The sequence below is a fragment of the Trichosurus vulpecula genome, chromosome 1, assembly GCF_011100635.1.
Source record: "Trichosurus vulpecula isolate mTriVul1 chromosome 1, mTriVul1.pri, whole genome shotgun sequence".
Taxonomy (NCBI): Eukaryota; Metazoa; Chordata; class Mammalia; order Diprotodontia; family Phalangeridae; genus Trichosurus; species Trichosurus vulpecula.
This window is the reverse complement of record NC_050573.1, coordinates 227,697,055-227,718,594: the sequence shown is the minus strand read 5'-3', so window position 1 is coordinate 227,718,594 and position 21,540 is coordinate 227,697,055. Positions and strand designations below refer to the sequence as shown.

General features: G+C 35.0%; 1 protein-coding gene across 2 annotated transcripts in view; it reads right to left on the bottom strand.

Annotated features, from left to right (window-relative positions):
* Positions 1-21,540, bottom strand: part of PIEZO2 (piezo type mechanosensitive ion channel component 2) — a 539,671-nt gene that overhangs the window by 136,316 nt on the left and 381,815 nt on the right. For both annotated transcript variants that reach the window (XM_036741022.1, XM_036741023.1), the window contains exons 8-12: positions 14,976-15,138; positions 11,996-12,115; positions 8,513-8,551; positions 7,303-7,441; positions 5,060-5,208 (exon numbers count right to left, since the gene is read on the bottom strand). In XM_036741022.1, the coding sequence (XP_036596917.1) occupies positions 5,060-5,208; positions 7,303-7,441; positions 8,513-8,551; positions 11,996-12,115; positions 14,976-15,138 (610 nt within the window). The remainder of the gene's footprint in view (positions 1-5,059; positions 5,209-7,302; positions 7,442-8,512; positions 8,552-11,995; positions 12,116-14,975; positions 15,139-21,540) is intronic.

Sequence of the window (21,540 nt, the reverse complement as noted above, 5' to 3'; positions counted from 1 at the left end):
TTGATTTAAGGCAAAGAGAATAATCAGAAGACAATCGTAATAGTCTAGGCTTGAGATTGCAAGCCTTAGTGATTGGCACGACAGTGGTGCCTTTGAAAGTAATTCACAATTCACAATTTGGAAGGAAAGACAATAAGACAATACGCTTTTCTGGAGATTTTGTTTGAGATACTTAACGGACATCCAGTTGGAAATGTACAATAAATAGGCAGTTGGTGATGTGAGACTGCAACTAGGTGGCACAGTGGATAAAGAGCTTGGCTTGGACTCAGGAAGACCCATCTTCCTGAGTTCAAATCCAGCCTCAGACACTTATTAACTGCGTGACCCTGGGCAAATCACTTAACCCTGTTTGCCTCAGTTTCCTCATCTATAAAATGAACTGGAAAAGGAAATGGCAAAACACTCCAGTAGGTTCACCAAGAAAACCCCAAATGGGGTCATGAAGAGTTAGACATGACTGAAAATGACTGAACAACAACAAGATGTGGTACTACAGTTCAGGAGAGAGAGACAAGAGCTAGAGCTAGAGATCTGTGAATCATTTGCATAGAGATGATAATTGAATCCATGAAAGCTGGGTTCAAGACAGACCATTGGAGATGGGGCAGAAATCCATAGTTACTGGGTAAGACATGGATGAAGATCTAGCAAAAGAGGCTGAGAAATAACAGGATAGGCGGAGGCATAACCAAGGAAGGGCAAAGCCAAAAACCCAGTGAGGAAAGAGTATTCAGGAAGAGAAAGTATTCATCAGTATCCAAGGCTGCAAGAAGTCAGAAAGGATGAATATCTAGAAGAGGCTATTAGATTTTGGAAACAAGCAATTCCTGGCAATTTTGGAGAGAACAGTCAGCTGAGTGATGTTGTCAGAGGACAAATGGCATAGGGTTTAGAAGAAAATGTGATGAGATGAGATGGAGGCATCAAATGCAGACACCTTTTTCAAGGAGTCAAGCTAAGAAGAGGAAGAGAGATATATGGTGATAGCTAGTGGGCATGGCAGGATCTACTGAGATGGTGGTTGTTGTTTAAGGATGGGGGAGATTTGGGTGTATTCCTGGGCAGCAATGAAGGAGCTACTATAAGTGAAAGTGTGGAGGATGGTAGTGGGGTGATTTGGTGGGGATTATAAGTAGGAATAGGATCAAGAGTACATGGAGAAGGTTGGGCATTGGCAAGAAGAACCTCATCATCAGAGACTGGACTAAACGAGGATATAGTGGAGAATAGAGTCAAAGAAAGGTGAAAGGAAGCAAGAGGAGGAAGCAATTTGCAAATAGCCTCCCAAATTCCTTTCAAAAAAAAATAAAAGAATGAAAGTATTTTATTTGTTAATCATTCCCAAAGCTAGATGCTAGTACATTTTATAAATCAACTTATAGATTTTGTCAACACTTGATTATTCAAGAAACTGATTTACCTAAATTAGTTCCTTGTCAGTATGTCTGATAAAGAATTTTCTGGGAGAAGAGATTGAAAGTACTAATCAAAGTGGTTTGGGAGTTAGATTTCAATTGGCACCATAATCTTTATTTCTCATTAAATCAGGTAATAAAGAGTAGGTTGTGATTACAAAACAATTTATGAAACAATTTTCTTGCAAGTATTCCCAAATAAAATCAATTTGGAACAAATAAACATTTACTGTAGGCTTTCTACATTGCTTCCCTAAAGCATACTTTGGTTTTATGGCAATGTGTTATTTATAGTAGAGCTGTTTAAAGCACATGAGTATTATAAAATATGGCAGTTAGGTGGCTCAGTGAATAGAGTGTGGAACCTAGACTCAGGAAGATTAATCTTCATGAGTTAAAATTTGGCCTCAGACACTTACTAGTTGTATGACCCTGGGAAAGTCACTTAACTTTGTTTGCCTCAGTTTCCTCATCTGTAAAATGAGGTGGACAAGGAAATGGCAAATCACTCCAGTATCTTTGCCAAGAAAACCCCAAACAGGATCACAAATAATCAGAATGAAACAACTGAACAACAGCATTATAAAATATCAACAAAAATTCATTTATTATTTTTAAAATAGTTATTTTCAACTTTCTCTACCATTCTCCTGAAACCTTTTCGTTCTGGAAGTTCACTCTAGCCCTGCAATTCACACTAGATGTGCCCTCTTCCCCTGCTACTTCTCTCTTATTGAATGTCTACTCCCAGAACTTCCGTCGAAGGATGGTGTTCGGGCCAGTCACGTCTTTATTCCTCTCCAGGATGCACGTTACCGCGGCCACACTAGTTAACTTCATGGCACTTCCTCTACTTTACAGCTTTTGTTTATTTGCTGTCCATTAGAATGGAAGTTCACTAAAGGCTGAGACTGTATTTAGTGTTTAAAGTTTAGTGCCTGGCATAGAGCAAATGCTTAACAAGGGCAGCTAGGTGGTAGAGTGGATAGAGTGTGTAGCTTGGAGTCAGGAAGTCTCATCTTCATGAATTCAAGTCTAGCCTCAGACACTTACTAGCGCTGTAACTCTGGGAAAGTCACTTAACTTTATTTGCCTCGGTTTCCTCATCTGTAAAATCATTTGGAGAAGGAAATGGCAATTCGCTCCAGTATTTTTGCCAAGAAAACCTCACAAGGGACCACAAAGAGTCAGATATGACTGAAATGACTCAACAATGATAACAAAGTGCTTAATAAATGCTTATTGACTCAATGATGGTCTTTGAAAGATTTGTTTTAATATCAGAAAGAGAATGGAGATGGTCATGAGTGTGAATAGGCTGCACCAGATAAGCAATGAGGAAATTCAAAGATAAAAAGGAGGAAAACATGCTATCTGTGAACTGAACGATAGGAAGAGAAGCTGGACCAGTTACATGGAAGGATTGAGGAATGATAGGTGGGCAGTTATTGTGCTCCACTAGTACTTTCACAATATCTAGAGGGTGAAGAAGGTCTCCATCAGGTTGGGTGGAACTCCTGTGGCAAACTTATGGGAGAATATAAAAAGGAGCTGCAGGGGTAGGGACAGGCATGAACGAGTTGCAATCTGCATCGCTGGAGGGAACTTGAGCCATGTGAGTATTTGGGTATTTTCAGTGTCAAGTCCCTACATTTAATTTTTCCACTATATTATTTTTTCATCTCTAGAGTTTATAAAAATTAGATCATTTTTAATTTGATATATCACAATAAATGACCACAAGAAAAGGAAATCACAATTCTGCCATTCTCTTGTGGGTCAGGGAAAGTTCTACCCAGTCATTCCAATTTAAACTAATTGCTTACCCACACACATATTTACTAAGGGAAAGAGAGAGATGAGGAAGTGGCAACCCCCCCCTTAATTTTAGGGATAAAATGTCTAAGAATCCATTAAATGTAATAATTTGTTAAATGTGGTAATAAATTGCTTACTGTGTTGAGTTTGGGAATTTTGTGATCATTTTTGTATACTCATATTCTGGAAGTACACATAAACACATATACATCATTCTGACACCCTTGGCTCCTCCAAACTCCTAAGTCTGTCTGTGAAGAAGTCTGATAAAATAGAGATCTTCAGTGCAAAAGAGAAACTTTAAAAAAAATTAACATTTTGGCTCTGTTAAAACAACAAAATGGCACCAGGCAAGACCCACACTCTGAATGGGCAGTCTGCTCTGTTAAGTGTATTTTTAAAATAGACTTTTTCTGTCAAATACCAAAATGCAAATTTTAATCTACTTTTGAGAGTATTTACTTTATATAAAAATGGCCAAGCTAAGCTATCTTTGAGGGAAATAAGAGCTCTGTTATGTCAAGAAATATTATGGTAAATATCATTTTGATTGAATTAAATATTTGAGATCCAGATATTTCACTGAAACTGTTTATAGCATTTGGTTACAGCCAAACTATTAAATGAATAATAAAATATAATGAAGAGTGCAGACATGGAATTTTAATTAAAGTATGTGATTTTTGAATCAGAAATGAACTTTGCTCAATCTGGAGAGCAAAGAATTTTTCTTTGCATCACACTCTGTAACTAACATTTACCAGAAGAAAGTACAGCTATGAGTAGTTATCTGTTCAGTTGGCAATCTTTCTTTCCTGTTTGGGAAAACTGAGTTCAATTCCTTTTGTCTGAGGTGTGACATTTTTTCATTTCTCCTCACTGAAGGGAATTTGTCCAAATATGGAACCTAGAATTGACTATTTTTGTCCATATAAACAATTTTAGGTTTAACCAGTGTGTTCAAAACTGCAGAATATCGTCCTATAGAAAGGAGGAGAATTGTATCCTCTTTTCCCTTTATCTACCAGTTAAGGCCACACATTTTTGCAGTGATGAAGGTGGAGGGTAGAGGGGGCATATAAGCAGTACCATACACTCTCTCCTCACAGGTATACTTCATTTTGAAAATCACACTGGGGTATATGGAGGCATGGCCTCATCTACACCATTGTATCCAGCCAGATATTCCTCCCCAAAATTGCTTACATTTTAATGCATCCCCTCATAATTTATGTAACAGCTCCTTAATATGATACACTCCATCATTTGGGCACTGATGGCTCTATGCTCTACCCTTAAAATTTTGATACTTCTAGGATCTCACTGATGTGGTTCATCCTGTCATAACCACATACCATACGTATTTTAACCCAGTGTCATTAAAATTCACACCTACCAAAAAGTTCCAGGGTCAAAGACTGGATAAAATCTAACCTAACTTAAATATAAATGTTGGATTACATCTCCTAAAATGAGTAAGAATAGCTCATCTATTAGCAAAGAGCACTTGGAAACCCACTCAGATAAATGGCCCATTCTGCATCTGAAGATAATATAATGGGACAGTCTGGTTTCGGGAGTTAAATTGGGGGAAGTGCATTAATAATTCAAAGTTGCCTGGGTACAGCTAGACATGAGAGGATTTTATAATCTATAAAATAAAAATATGATGAAAAATTAACATGACAAGCCACCATCTTGCCAAGGTATTTGGAAGACAAATATATTTGTGCTGAAGTATCGAAGGACAGTTTAACACCCTGGACAAACAAGTTTGTGTGCACTGCTACCCTAGTTTGCTTATGTTAGCAGTTTAGACATACCATCATGGCGATGAGGGCACAGATGTAACTCTGTTTCATAATAAACTGGAACACAGAGACCATGGCATGAACTTTAACGTTTGGCTTTTCCTCTTGGCTCCTTTTTTCTTCTTCTTCCTCTTCCTCTTCTTCTTCTTCTTCTTTCTTTTCTGTGGAGAAAAAAATATTTTCCTTATCAATTCACAGAAGTATTTTTAATATTGCTGATACTCTATAAAATCTCCTCATCCTCTCGTATATAGCACACAGTTGTGACTTAGATACTATCTTTCTTGCAAAGACTTTAGAAAGCATTGTTATAATTAATGAAATATACTGTTTGTTTTTTGTTTTGTTTTGTTTTTTGTAGGGGGGAAGGTAGGGCAATTGGGGTGAAGTGACTTGCCCAAGGTCACATAGCTACTAAGAGTGTCAAGGGTCTGAGGCCACATTTGAACTCAGGTCCTCCTGACTCCAGGGCTGGTACTCTACTCAGTGAGCCACCTAGCTGCCCTGAAATATACTGCTATATCAGCAAGTTAGGACAGAACAAATTGTGTGTGGAAGGGAGTGGTATATGCATATATATGTGTATGTGTGTGTGTGTGCATACATATGTGTGTACGCATACATATATATATATATATATATATATGTAAGTAGTGACAGGGCAAAACTTCAGTTTGAATGAACAGGAAGAGAGAATAATAGAGGTCTGAAGTAAAGGAAAAGTCAAAAAAAATCTTTATAGTAAGCAATATGTCTCATACCATTGTCAATCTGAGCAAAGGAATAGAAAGACATTCCGAAATGAACAGATCTGAGGGTAGGCCTAAAGGAAGTTGAGTGTGCATGAAGTCATGAGTAATGCCTACTGTGTGCTAGGCACTGTACTAAGTGCTATTCAAATATTATCTCATTTGATCCCCACAACAACCCTGGGGAGGTACATTTTATAATTATCTCTTTTTTTGTAGATGAGGACATGGAGGCAAACAGAAGTTAAATCAGAGTCACATAGCTAGTAAATGTCTGAGGCCACATTTGAACTCAGATCTTCTTCCTTCAAATTCCAAGTAAAATCCCATCTTCTATAGGAAGGCTTTTCCCATCCCTCTTAATTCTAGTACCTTCCATATGATGATTATTTCCTACTTATCCTGCATATAATATGTATGTAATTGTTCACATGTTGTTTCCACCACTAGATTGTGAGTCCCTGAGGGCAGGGATAGTCTTTAGCCTTTCTTTATATCACCAGTGCTTAGCCTAGTGCTTGGCATATAGTAGGCACTTAATAAACGTGTATTATTGTCCTGCCTGACTCTAGGCCCCTGGATCTATCTACTGTGCCATCTACCTGCCTCAAGAGGGAGTAACATAAGAAGTCTTCCTGAAGGACTCTTTTCCAAAGTTTTGGCTTAATTTTTATTTATTCCATTGGTAATTATTTTGGTTTACAAATTAAGCCTGAAAAGCAGTGGATAAGTGTATGCCATACTCCTCTGTTTTCCAAAGAAACATATCATTATTTTGGGGACCTCTCTGTAGCATTTGACACAGCTGTCCACACTCACTTCATGGATACTCTTGGTTTTTTTCCTAGCCCTTTCTTGATTCTCTTCCTGTATAATTGCTTCTCAGGTTCCTTTGCTGGATTGTCAAGTATGTGATGGTGAAGGCAAAATGGCAGAGTAGTTAAAGTGTTGAACTTAGAGAGTCTGGAAGCCCTGAGTTCCTCCACTCACTACTTATGTAACCTTGAGCAAATCATTTAATCTCTCTGGGTCTCCGTTTCCTTATCTGTAAAATGAGTGGGTTAGGCTAGATGACTGCTAAAGTATCTTAGAATCTAAGATCCTAAGAAAATATCTATGTATGAATAGTCTAGCAAGAAGCAGCTCCTATCATGCTTTTATTATTTTTATATGTCATAATAAATACATTTATTTATTATGGATCAATAAACAACTTTCTGATAAATGGAATCCTCCCACCCCCAAAGGAAAACTATTTGAAGTATAAAATTCATGGAAGCAATTATACTATTCCTACATTGAGTTTGGGTATATTAAGAACTCCTTTAAGGGGACTTGTGTGTCAAAACATCTGATAACACAATAGACTGTGTTATAAATTCATCAGCAATTTTGCTGGGTGAGTTTATTTTCTTAAAAACAATTACCAGTCTTTTAAAAGGACAACTTGAAATAGAAAATAAAATGTAGAATTCTCCACATCAAGCTAGAGTCTCAGTTCATTACCTGATGTTTCATCAGATGGCTCCCATTTATATTGTGGTGTAGAATACATGTCAGCTTTGGCTGGCCCATTCTCGATGGGTAGAGTAGGATGTATGGTATGGTAATCAACAGGAGCGCCATTCACAGTGACCAACAGGACCTATCAAATGAGGTTCAGACAAAGAAATATTATTCACTACTATTTATTTTCTTCCTGAAGATTGATCTTCAGAACATCAGATATTTAAAGAGTAGATGAAAAACTCAGCTAATGTTTCATATTTCTAAATACATCTAGAAATATCTGGATATTTTGAAATTAGACAACTATTTAATCAGTTTCTGTATGGATGTTTGATGTTGCATGAATGGTCTAATTTTTTTCTTAAAGAAAATTTAGACTTACTGAACCAGCAGTTTAATGTAGGCTTGAGAAAAATTTTAAGTAAATAAAGATTTTAGGCCTTTTATAACTTTGTTATTATTTACTTGCCTCCTTTTTCTGGAATATAAGATCAGCTTTCTCAGTGTTTTCCAGCTTTATCATGTGTCTTTTTGGTATTTTAAGAAAAGAATGTACTATGGTAGAAAGATAAGCTTGCCTTTTTACACTTGAGTTTTCAATCCAACAATTGAATGCTAATTCAACCAAAACAAGTGGAAATAAAATCAGAGAAATGAGGAGCCTAAGTGGCCCAAAAAGAAAACCAAAATAATTCAGTGGTCTGAAAACTTCTTTCATGCCTAAAAAAATTCTAGGAATTGGTAAGCGTATAGTCTGACTTCTTGGCACCTCTATGTCAGGATTTTCCCATTCTTGATGCTGCCGTTGGAGAGGGCCTTTCCATCATCAACAGTGATCTTTTCCCCAAATCTATAGTTACATGTCGGTGCAACAGAATTTTCAGGCTCTACCTTACACATGTTTTTATAATTTCCAGATATACCGGGAAATATCACTGCAAATGGGAATATACATAATATACGCTAAAGAAAAATAAAACCATAATAAAGGTTCCTTTTATGAAAACAGAAGCAATTTGTGATGTGAATTGCTTTGATTTCATATTTATTATTGAATACGTTTTAACAAGAATCAACCAGAATATCTTCTGCTGACAAAATGATTCTAAGATTTTTGAAAACAATATAATTTTAACATAAAAATTAGATAAATTCAAACTCATTCCTTTATTTACACATACACAAATGACAAATCTAACATACTAACATCAGATGGTTTGTAGTCATCTTGGGTCATGGACAACAGCTGAAAAAAGCAATGTAGGAGAGCATATTAATAAAGCATGGCTAAATAAATTAATATTTCTGCATCTATACAATTTAATATATACATGCACAATTTTCTCAATCATTACTGAATATTGTCTTATTAAGAACTACCATGCAGATTATTAAAGAAAAAAAAGAATTGTAAATTAGATGATATATAACTACTATACAGCTCCAAATGTTAGCACTAAATCTTAAGTACAAATTAGCAGTTATTTGTCAGTGAAATGAATTATACAAACGGTTACACAGAACACAGGGGCTTTGTTGTATAGAACATAAATATAAAATAGAACATGTTAGAAATTTGTAAATTCTTGTCAGATTGAGGGAGAAGGGGTAATGGTAACAGGTATTATGGGAAAAGGAGAAAAGTAGGAGAGCAGGTATATCATAGAGTCATGGTATCTTAATTTTTTCAAAAACAATTTTTGCTAAAGACAGGTTAGTATATTTTAGGGTAAAGAAAATCCTCTAATACTGGAAATTAGACTAGAGGATTTTGAGTTGATTAGAAACGGGTGTCCTCAGGATTTTGATCAGAGTATCCAAAAGATGTTACTGGATTGACATGAAGAGATCTGGAGTGTTTTCTGGGCATCCATATTGCTTTTAATGTTTTCAGACAAATAAATTTGTAAGACTTCAAAACACACACAAATGTTTTCCTAACAATTTGTGTTAAATGACTATTTTTAAACTAGATTAGTTGTTAGTTGCTATGTGCAGACTAGGCTTTGCATGCTAATCACTGCATCAATGGCATAATTTTATACACTAAATTTTCTTCCCCATGCCTTCAGGGTCAGTGTGGTATGAGAACACCTACCATACCTATGTTTTATTCATCAACTAGTGAAAGCTTGTAATTTAAATCATTTGTAAAAAGACAGAGGGACATGAACACTTTGGCACAGTAGAAGGAAATAGAAAAATTCAGCTCTTCCCTATTGCTAAATAGTAGCCTGACTAAAACACAACTGACTGCCTTTGAAAAGCTGGAGATCTGATCCAGACCTCCTGAGGAATGAAAGTGAAACGGCTACTAATCCCAAATCTTCCCCTTCTTTCTTCCTGGGAAAAAGCCAAATATATATTTTGTAGTCAGATAAAGTCCTGATGCCCATCAGATTGGCAAAGATGGCAAAAACTTAAATGAGTAATATTAGAAGGTTTTGGGGAAAACAGGTACATTAATGCATTGTTGGTAGACCCGTGAATGGGTCCTGTTATTCTGGAAAGCAATCTGTAATTACGTACTAAGACTTACTGAACAGTTCACACCCTTTGATCCAGTTTTACCATGGCTAGGCTCATATTGAAAAGAAATTTTTGAAAAAGAGAGAGCAAGAGAAAGGTCCTTTATATATATGTATATATATATATATGTACACATATGTGTGTGTGTGTGTATGTATGTATACATATTTATAGCAGCTCTTTTTTAATGGCAGAGAACTGGAAACTAAGAGTATGCACATCAATTGGAGAAAATGGCTAAATAAATTGTGGTATATGAATATAATTGAATGCTTGTGATGTGAGAAATGAGGGAAAAGACTATTTCAAAGAATTGAACAAACAGATATAAAGTGAAATAAGCAGAACTAAAAGGACAATTAATACCATAGAATCAATATTACGAAAACAAACAACTTTGAAAGATTTAAGAGCTCTGATCAACTGATGGATCATGATTCCAGATGTCTGATAAGGAAGAATGCTACCCAACTCATAACAGTAAGGTCACAGACTAATTAAGCAGAAAAATGTATTTTTTAAGGAATATGTTTTGCTTGGCTGTGCTTATGTAAATATATAGTCTCTCAATTTCTTTCCTTTCTTTTTTTCTTATTAGGTAGGGAGAGGTGGGAGGGAGAAAAAAATTGAATGCTAAATAATTTTTAAAAAAAATTTTTAAAAATTTAAAAAGAAAAGAAAACATAGGGAAATGCCTTCCATGAAAAAAACTGGTTATTTCGAATTGGCTTGTTTTGTTTGACACATTCAGTTGGGCTCTCTAAATAATTCTAATTTCTTGCTCTACTTTGGGTGAATAGTTAATAGAGAACTTGTCTTTTCAAGAATTATATATCCAAAATAAGTTGGGAAAAAATTTTCTTTCTTAATTTCACAACTTGTTGGGAAGTAGATTCTGGCCTGAACAAACAAACAAAAATTATAGCAACTATTTACAATATTGATTATTTAATAATGATGCAATGTATTAATATGCATCATTATGAGGAACAAAGAAGCTGCTATAACTGGCTCCCATGAATATGTGTACATCTATACAGCTTTGTTATACTTATGCATAATCTTCTAAATGAGACTTCCTGATTTCTAAATCAAGACTTTATTTAGTTAAGTTTTGTGACAGTTCCTTTAATTTATAGGGTCAAATCAGTTAGTATAACACTTTCATTTAAAAGAAGAATTTAAGTAAGTGACTTGTCCATGCTCATAAATATAATAAATATCAGAACCAGAATTTGAATCCAGTTGTCTGACACCAAATGTCAGGCTTTTGATAATTGTTCCATAGCTATTTAAATGGCCCCAAATAACTGGGCCTTTCATACTAAAGCACATCTCTCTTTATTTACCTAGACACAATCTGCCTTTTCCCCAGAGGAACAAAATTTTACCACTTTTCAAACACAGATGTGTGTGTAAATAAATATAAATTTTCCATAAAGAATATGTTTATAATTCTATATTCTTTTATTACTTCTTTTATAATTTTTCACCTACAGTAGTATTCCCCGCTCAGTAAAGAAGTCAAACTATTTCCTAAAAATTTATTCCACTAGTCAAGACTAAATGATTTCTTTACATTTTCTATTGAAGGTGATAATGCACCAATATCTTAAACCACAGTTTCTGCCTTGTGTCCAATAAATTAATGAAATACAAAGTGGTATTTAGGAAAGAATGATGGGTTTAGGGTCATAGAACTTGAATTGAAATCCTGTCTTTGGTCCTTAATAGTTATATGACACTAGGCGAGTCAAATAGCTTCTTTGAGCTTCGTTTTAATTAGTTGTATGAAAATAAAAAAAGACTGTTGGACAAGATGATTTCTAAGGTCCCTTCCAGTTCTGAATCTGGGATTCTGTATGTTGACATAGAGTTGGCATTGTTAGTAAATGGTGGTGTGGAGCTATGAGGATTTTGATTTGTTCTTTGGTTCTAGAGTTAGAAACCTAACTCTCTCACTTCTTTGAACATTCATTTTGATAATTATAAGGAAGATAATAACTACATTCATTTCTACATGAAAGCCTTTGTGGGTGAGCCAGTTGGGCTCCTATGTCATTATACCTGTGTTAGGACCACTACTCAGATTCAACAAGAAAATACCTTAAAAGAGGCAAAATAAAGGTGGGAAATGGCAGTTTCTTTCTCCAAGGCTTACTTTTCTCTCATCAGTTGGGTAGTGGGTTGCATACCACAGACTTCGCCTTCTTTCTGCAGTGATTTGCATGGGACTGCAAGACATATCTTTATCTTCTTCATTGGTTTCATCATCCTGAACCTAAAGTACACAAAAATTCATAAGAGTAATCTATGCTTCCCAATATATCTCCCTAAGTGGTCTCCCCAAGACACTCTATAGCTTCTTTTCTTTATCTTTCACTATTGTGTTTCATCTTTCATGTACACGTTAAGAAATGAAGTTTTGTCATTCTTAACAATGATGACAATTTTCTACTGCCATTTCTAAGTATATCAGCACCGAAACATTTTGTGAGCATTACTGGATTCCATACTTTATTGTTAGTGTAGATTAAGGATAATAGCTGTGGTATCTCAAGGTGTACTGAAGCCTATAGTAGAAAGCAAATTTTCAGTTATTATTTAGCGTAGGAATTAATCTATCTATCTATCTATCTCCACTAACTTCTTTAGCTTGTCTTCCAAACTGTAAATAAATAAATCAAAAGGTTCAATCATACAGGGCTCATTTAGCATGAAATGGGCATTTTTAATCCAAAGGAAAAAAATATTGATCCTCATTTGTCTTGATGTGACAATTGGATTTAAACTTTTTTCCACCTAGTGAAATTAGTACATGAGAAGAAAATATTCAATGCCTTCCCTTCCCTGGTCCTTTTCTATTTCTGGTCCATCTAGAATAGGTTCTAATGTGACTCAAGAATGGCAATAACAATTCTCCTCCAAAAAGTAGTTTTTAATAATCATTATTCATTATAAGGGTGTTATTGTTAATGTCCATTAGAGATAATGCAGGGAATTTCCCCTTGCTCTCTCATTCCCTTCTATGGACTGGGGAAAACATAAGAATCCTACTTCTCAGGAGTACAGGGATCATGAGAACATGAGGAAACAGATTTAGCTTTATTGTACCAATTACTGTTGACATCACTTGGGAAAATTGGTGCAAAGAAAGTGTTAAGAAATCACCGATTATTGATATGTTTGCTCTTTGATCACCTTTGTTACAAATGAGGAGTGTGTGTTTCAGTTGATCTTGAGGCCATAAGAGAGATGACACTCCTTTTATGTCTTGAATAGGTAAAGCTGGAAAAGGTTATATGATGGATAGGCTGTGGATGGTTGAAGAAGAAAAAGAACTCAGCATAGTACTGCTTATGGGAGTTGAATTTTTGGTGTGTTGCCCTTGGTAACAGTAACCTAGCAATATTGACTTTTAGGGGAAAAAAAGAACACTGTAGAAAAGTTCTCTATACATGTTAAAGACTCCTCCATAGGTGTACCCCCAAGTATCTTAGTTCCTGAATGGTCCCTTTGCAAATATAAGACAATTTAGTCCAGAATGTTGAAAAGCCCAGAACCCCAAACCAAACGATACAGTTATAGGAAAGAGTGCCCTTATCCTAATATGTCCCTGCAAATGATGAAGAGAAGTCAAAAGACTGTGTTTGAATGAATACCCTAGCAACATCCTTAGGGATGTAACAGTTAAGAAGAGGCAAGGAGGAAATATGAAATTTGGAAAGCACTAGACATTCCTTATTCTGTTGCAGTTAGGGTTCAGTGGAACTAGAGATGGCTGGTGTCTGATTGGTGAGGGGACATGTATCCCACAAGCCTTCAGAACAGTTTTAGCTTTTTTTGCCATTACAACTTCAAGGTGTTTTTTTCTGTTGCTTTTGTTTTTTAATTCTGGTTGTTAATTTTTAAAAAATTAGAAAAGAGAAAAAAATCAGAATTGAAAATGATAGCTTCAGTCTTTGGACTTATAATGCTAGTCATAATAACTATTTGTGGTGGAAACAAACTACCATGAACCCTTCACTGATTGAAAGCTCTTATATCTGCCCCCTTCTCTTCTTTCAAAATGGTCAATCAATCAACAAGTTTTTGTTAAACACTTACTATATTCCAGGCACTATGCTAGTTACTGGGGATACAAGTACAAAGAATGATTCACTACCTGGTTTCAAACCCACAGTATTTATTGACTGGACCATTTCAACATACTTGTATTCATTTTGTATATATTCCTAATGTATATGTACAAGCTCTGTCTCTCTGTACACCCCTTGAGAGCAGGGACTAATCATTTTTATCTCTGTATCTCCAAGACCTAATCCATTGCCTTGAATATAGTTGGCACTTACTAAATGCTTGTTGATTGACTGACTCTTAACTGATTTCTCTTCTAATCTTGCTTCCTTATCCAATCTACCTTCCACACATAGCTGGCAAGTTAAAATTTTAAATCACAGATTTGACCATGTCATCTCTATTATAAAATATAAACTTATCATTTAAAGACCTCTAGAATCTGGCCAACACCTATAGTTCCAGATTGATTTCTAGTCATTCATTTTTTTGCATTCTACATTCCAACCAAAGTGGCCTATTAGCTGTTCCCTAAATCTGACATTCCATCTTCAACTTCTGGGCCTTCACAAACACTGTTCCCCATTCCTGGAATGTACCTTCCCACATGTCTACCACTTAACACACTTTGGCTTCCTTTAAGCCTCATCTTGGGTACTATCTTCTATAGCAGGCCTTTACTGAACACTGTGGCCTCCCTGCCCTGGTTTTTTAATCTTCTCCCATTTCTACTTTGATCTATATAGCAATATGTTTTACGGCTGTAGTAGAATTTGTGCTCCTTTTGGTTATTTTCATACCTAAAGTGGCAATACTCACAGTGTCAAATAGCTCTTTAGAGCTTGTAGAGATGCCATCTTCCCATCTAGTGGGGATGAAGGGACAGGGACAATGGCTTGTTTCACTTTTCTCTTTGTATCCCACAAATCATGCACACAGTAGATACACGATAAACACTTGCTGAACTGCATTAGTGAGTAACACAGATTCTGTCCAAAAGGTACTGACAATTCCCTACCAAAGACACTTTTCAACAAGACCATGAAAAATCTTTTTACCCTTACAATGGGTTCTTGTAGCCAGAGTCGAATTAGAGTTGCAAGAGTATAGTATGTCACCAGCAATAGGATGGGGTTGGCATGATGATACCAGGACAACTTTGGGTGTACTATGATCTTCCAAGTGCTTGAACAGTTTGTTTGAATTACTGATGTGATGCCAAATAACCTGTTTAAAAAATTAAAGAAAAACATTTGTAAAAAGAAAAAAATACTTTGTAATATAATAGTGTGTTTACGGTGAAGCATATATAGTTCATTATATGTAGCTTTCTAACATTACTACCATATGATGTCATTATAATTATTTCTTAGCTCTTGTCTATGAGCCTCTAGAGCTATGAATAATACAGTTTGTTACAAAAAAAAGAATAATTGCCTTGTAGTTGAAAAATCTGGATCTGTCAAAGCTTTGCAACTTATTCTAGTTTTATTTATTAGTTCAATGGTTTTTTATTTGTAGTTCTGTTAATCTTCCTTTTGTTTTCAGAATTTCTATTTTGTTATTTAGCTAGGGGTTTTTCATTTGATGGTTTTCTAGTATTTTTAGTTGCATGCCTAATTTATTTATCTGCCCTTTTTATATTTATTGATATAAATGTTCAGAAATAGAAAATTTCCCCTAAGTACTTTGGCTACATCTTACAAGTTGTGGTATGTTGTCTTACTGTTTTCATTATCTTTAATGAAATTATTGATAGTTTCTATAACTTGTTTTTTGACTCATCCATTCTTTAGGGTTATTTTGTTTTCAATTAATTTTTCATCTTTGATTCAAAGGCTCTCTACTGAATGTAATTTTTGTTGTATTACAGGTGAGAAAGCAGCATTAATACCTTGCTTTTCTATATTTTGAGATTTTTACTCCCTCATACACAATTAATTTTCGTGAAGGTGCCATAAATAGCTGAGAAAAAGGCACTCTTCTTTCTATTCCTATTCAGTATTCTCCAGAGATCTATTATACATAACTTTTCTAAAATTCTATTCCTTTCTTTAACTTCTTTCTTTTTTATTTTAAAGTTAGGTTTATCTAGGTATGAGAGGGAAGAAAATTGAGTTTTCCCACTATTATTGTTTGACTGTTTATTTCCCCCTGTAATTCATTTAACTTTTTCTTTAAGAATTTAGATGCTATGCCATTTAGTGCATGTAGATTCAATATTGATATTAATTCATTGTCTATGATACATTTTAACAAAATGTGGTTTCTCTGTTTATGTTTTTAAATTTGGTCTATTTTTGCTTTTGCTTTGTCTGAGATCATGATTGCTACCTATATTGCCAATGTGATACCCACAGAGGCTGCTATGAATATGCCAGTGTATTTACAAGTTTGAATCGCAAGATATAACAGACTCTCTAGCTCAAAGACGAAACCAAGACATTTATTCGAACACCAGGAAGCCAAATCCATCATAGTAATAAAGAAGTCTATACACATTACCAACACAGAGAGCACTGCCATCTGCAAGTCTTCCCTCTGTTGGGCCTCCCCATAAACAAGCTTCCTTAAGCAAGATTACTCCCTCTCTCACTCACACTAACTGCTCTGCTGTCTCTCTGTCTCTCTCCCAGCTCTGACTGCTCTGTCTCCCTTCCTACACCACCTTTCCTGGTCCACCCACTCAGCAAGCTCCTCCCACAATAGGCTCCATGTGACCTGCTCATGTGCCTCTGGCTCAAAGAAGGTCACATAGGCCTATTAATAGATGGAAAAGATCTTCCCATTCCCATTAACATAACACCACCCCTGCCCTTTTTACTTCAGCTGAAGCGTAATAAATTTTTCTCCAGCCTTTTATTTTAAATCTATATGTATATTTTCTGTTTCAAGTATGTTTCTTTTAAATTAACAATATATTGTTATATTCTGGTTTCTAATCCATTCAGCTATCCTGTTCTGTTTTTACAGGTGAGTTCATACCATTAACCTTCATAGTTATGATTTCTAACTGTATTTCCTTTTATTCTATTATCTTAGTCTTTTCCTTCTCTTTTACCCTTGTCCCCTCTTTAAGAGTCTGCTTTGCTTCTGACTACTTTCCCCCTTAATTTACTACTCTTTTTCTTCCCTCTTTTTCCCCTTACCTCTTTCTCTCTAATTTTCTTTTGGATAAGATGAATTTATGTACCAAGCTGTATCTGTATGGTGAATTCATAATCAATGAAGAAATAAAGAGTTATTAGGCACTATTTTGTCCTATTTATTGTATTTATAATTTTTAGAATATTTAATATTAATAAAACATAAGTTGATCAGATTAACAAAAAAGGAAGGATTATCTACATAACTCTATGTTAGAAAAAGAAGTTGAACAAGCCATAAATCAACTCCTAAAGAAAATAAAAGAGGACTATATGGATTTACAAGTGAATTCTATCAAACATTTATGAAACAATTAATTCTAAATAGGAAAAAAAAATTCTATGGAATTCCTTCTATGATTCAAATAAGGCATTAATACCTGAACCCAGGAGAGTGAAAACAGAGAAACAAAAGTATTGACCACAATCACTAATTAATATTAATGGAAAAATGCTAAATAAAATACTACAAAGGAGACTACAATAACATAGCGCAAGAATGACACATGATGATCCGTCGAGATTTATACCAGGAACAAGTTCGATATTAGGAAAACTACAAACTTTATTGGTCATATTAACAACAAAAACCACAAATGCCATGATTATATCATCATCCAGAGAAATCTTTTGACAAGAGAGAGCATGCATTCATATTAATATCACCAGAAAGCAAAAGAATAAACAAGGTTTAGCATAATAAGTAATGTCTATCTAAAACCTAGAGCCACTATTATCTAAAATGGTGATAAATGAAGAGGCCTTTCCAATAAGATTGGGACTAAAACAAGGCTATTTACTATCACTATTACTATTTAATATGGTGCTAGAAATGCTAGCTATAGCAGTAAGACAAGAAAAAAATTGGAAGAATAAGCATAGACAGGAAAAAGGAAACAAAATGATCACTTTTTGCAGATGATATAAGGTTTCCTTAAAGAACCCTATAGAATCAACTAAAAATTAATTGATATAATTAACAACTTCAGCAAAGTTAAAAGATATAAAATAAACCCATATAAACAATCAGTATTTCTGTGTATTGCCATCAAAGTTCAGCAGGAATAGATAAAAAGAGAAATTCCACTTAAAATTATTACAGAGAGTATAAAATGCTTGGGATACTACTTGCAAAGATGTAAACAGGAACTATATAATTACAAATACAAAGATATTTACACAAATGAGGGCAATTTAAATAATCCAAGAAATATTACTTGCTCATGAGTGGGCTGAGCCAGTAAAATAAAAATAACAAAACTACTTAATTAAATTTACATATTCAGTACCATACTTATTAAATGACCCAAAGATTTCTTTATGGAACTATTAAAAATAATAACAAAATACAAATGGAGGACTGGGAGATCTATATTATCAAGAGAAATAAAGGGGAAAAAAATGGAAGAATAAGATCTCAAATTATACTACAAAGCCATAATCACCAAAACAACTTGTTACTGGGTAAGAAATATAGAAGCTGATAGGTGGAACAAGATTGGGTACAAAATATACAAAAACCAAATGAATGCAGTAACCTACTGTTTGATAAACCCAATTTGAGGCAAGAACTCACTATTCAACAAAAACTGTTGGGAAAACTGGAAAGTAGTTTGGCAAAAACTAAGCATAGATCAACATCTTAAACTGAGTACCAATATAAACTCCAAATGAGCACATGATTTAGACATAAAGGGTCATGTAATAAACAAATTAGAGGAACATGGAAGAAAATTGTCACTCAAATCTATGAATAGGGGAAGAGTTCATGACCAACCATAGACAGAGAGGTTTAGTGGAAGTAAAATGGATAATTTTGATTACATAAAAGTTTTTAAAAATTACACAAACAAAATTAATGAGGTTAAAATGAGAAGAGAAGCAGATAATTAGGAAAATCTTTGCAGCAAGTTTCTTTGATAAAGGTCTCATTACACAAACATCTGTCTGGATAAAGGTCTCATTTCTAAGATACACATGGGAACAGGTTCAAATTTATAAGATTAAGAGCCACCCCTCAATTGACTGTCAGAAAATATCAATTAGGATATATTCAGAGGATGAAAACCAAGTTATCAATAGTGACATGAAAACTGCTTTAAATCATTAGTAATTAGAGAAACACAAATTAAAACTGACATACCACCTCATACCTCTCAGATTGGCATACATGATAGAAAAGAAAAATGTTAAATGCTTTAGGTGTTATGGAAAAACAGGTATATTAATATTGTTGTTGTAGCTGTGAACTAGTTCTAAACATTCTAGAAAGCAATTTGGAACTATGCTCCCAAACCTAATAAATTGTATACTCTTTGACCCATTGACACTGCTTGTAGGTCTGTGCCACCAAAGAGTTTAAAGGAGGAAAAGGGCCCATACGCATAAAAATATTTAAAGCAGCTCTTTTTTGAGGTGGTACAAAGCTGGAAACTGAGGGCATGTATGCCCAGTAAGGGAGGAACTGCTAAGGGAACTGCTAATATTATACGAATGTGATGAAACATTACTGTGCCATAAGAAATAATGAAAGGGTTGGTTTCTGAGAAACCTAAGATGGCTTGCATGAACTGATATAAAATGAGGTGAGAAGAACCAGGAAACAATATATTCAATAATAACAATTTCACAAGGATAAGCAACTTTGAAAGATTTAAGAAATCAGCCACAATTCCAGAGAATGTATGATGAAACATGTTTCCCATCTCCAGCTACAGAGAGGTGACGGACTCAGAGTGCACAATGAAGCACAATGTAGAGAGAGAGAGAGAGAGAGAGAGAGAGAGAGAGAGAGAGAGAGAGATGACTAACATGGGAATTTGTTTTGCTTGAGTATAAATATGTGTAACAAGTTTTGTTTTCCTGACTTTCTACATGGGGGAAGAGAGAGGTAGGAAGGAGAGGACTTGTAGCTAAAAATTAAATAAAATTGAATTAGAAGGATTACAAAAAGATTCCACAATAATAATAAGATCTTAAGAGAACAGCAATTCAATGAGAACAAGACATGGGAAGACACAGAGTCACCTCAAAATTATATATAACATTTTTAGTAATGTGTAAGCTGCACTCCATTCAGGTAATTAAATATAAAGAATTCATTCAGTGTGTTTTGATGAAAGAGCAACAAGTGATTTATAGCAGCAGGAAAATGTCTCTCATCAGATTATATTAGTTATTCTTCCTTTGAAGGACTAGAATGTCAGCTGATTTTCATAATGAGCTGTAGCCCAGCTGGACCTCAATGGACTAATTATGAAGATACTTCCATCTTAACTGTGACTTTTGACTTGATCAATGCACTTTCCTCCTGTTTTATGAAGCACTCATCACGTCCGACAACATATAGTGATTTAATATTGACAGAGTTTTGTTTCTACTTGTACACGTTGACAGATCTAACAAATCTCCACCTGCTTCCCCAGGACTCTATGAATTCTCTCCAGAAAACATCTGCTCTATATCCTGGAGTTGTGGATCATGGTCATTAGGAAGCAATACATAATACCAGTGAATGACACTATAATCTTATTTAGTCTTTTCTTCTCTGGAGCTCAATGTTCTTTATTGTACATCCTGTGTGATAAAAGAAAGAATTTACTTCCATTAACTTAAAAAACTTTACATTTTAAATTGGATAGTACCATGGATTACTACCCATTCAAATGGATAATGTCCCACAGGCAGGTTTGAAATGCAGGTTATTTCCCAGTGACAAATTCTAACTCATCATTGTTAGATTGTTGTGAGGCTGAAAAACAAATTCTCTCCAAGCTGAAGTACGAGGATCATCCTAAGGAAAAACATCCTAGAACAACCCTTTTCCTGCCTTTTTTAAAGTTAAGCCTTAGAACATTAAGCAAAACGATTAGTCTCAAGATAGGAAGAAAAACGGAAAGAGGATTTCTTAGGCAATTTAGTGTAGAATTTAATATCATGAACTAGATCCTGATTAGAACTATTATCAATGAGGGCATCTCCATAAGGAAGAATCCACTAAGGATACATACACTACAACATACCCAACAAGTAGCCGGGTAGTCTTTATAAGCAGATCATTATCTTCCTCTCCTATCACTGAAAAAAGATTTGGTGGCAGACCCCAAAAGGTTTTTGTAATGGCAAGCAAAGTGGGACTTTTTGCTGTTTTTTCTTTTGGATTGCTTCTCAGAAATATGGCAATCAAGTGCCTTTGATTGAGTATTGCCTTTGTTTGAATCAAGACTTTTGATTGAATCAAGTGTCTTTGGTGACCTGCTTAAGTCACAAGAAAGCCTAAGTCACATGAGTTTGAGTCACATGGTTGTGACGCCCTCTGTGGGCTGACCCTGAAGAAGTGCATATATACTCTGAGGTTAACATTTTGCTTTGGAGCTCATTCATCAGAAGAGTGTTCGTGTGATTTGGCCAGATGAGACTCTGGGCAGCCAGTAAGGAGCCTGCTGGCTTTGACAACCTAGATGTTGGTGCTTCTCTCTCTGGT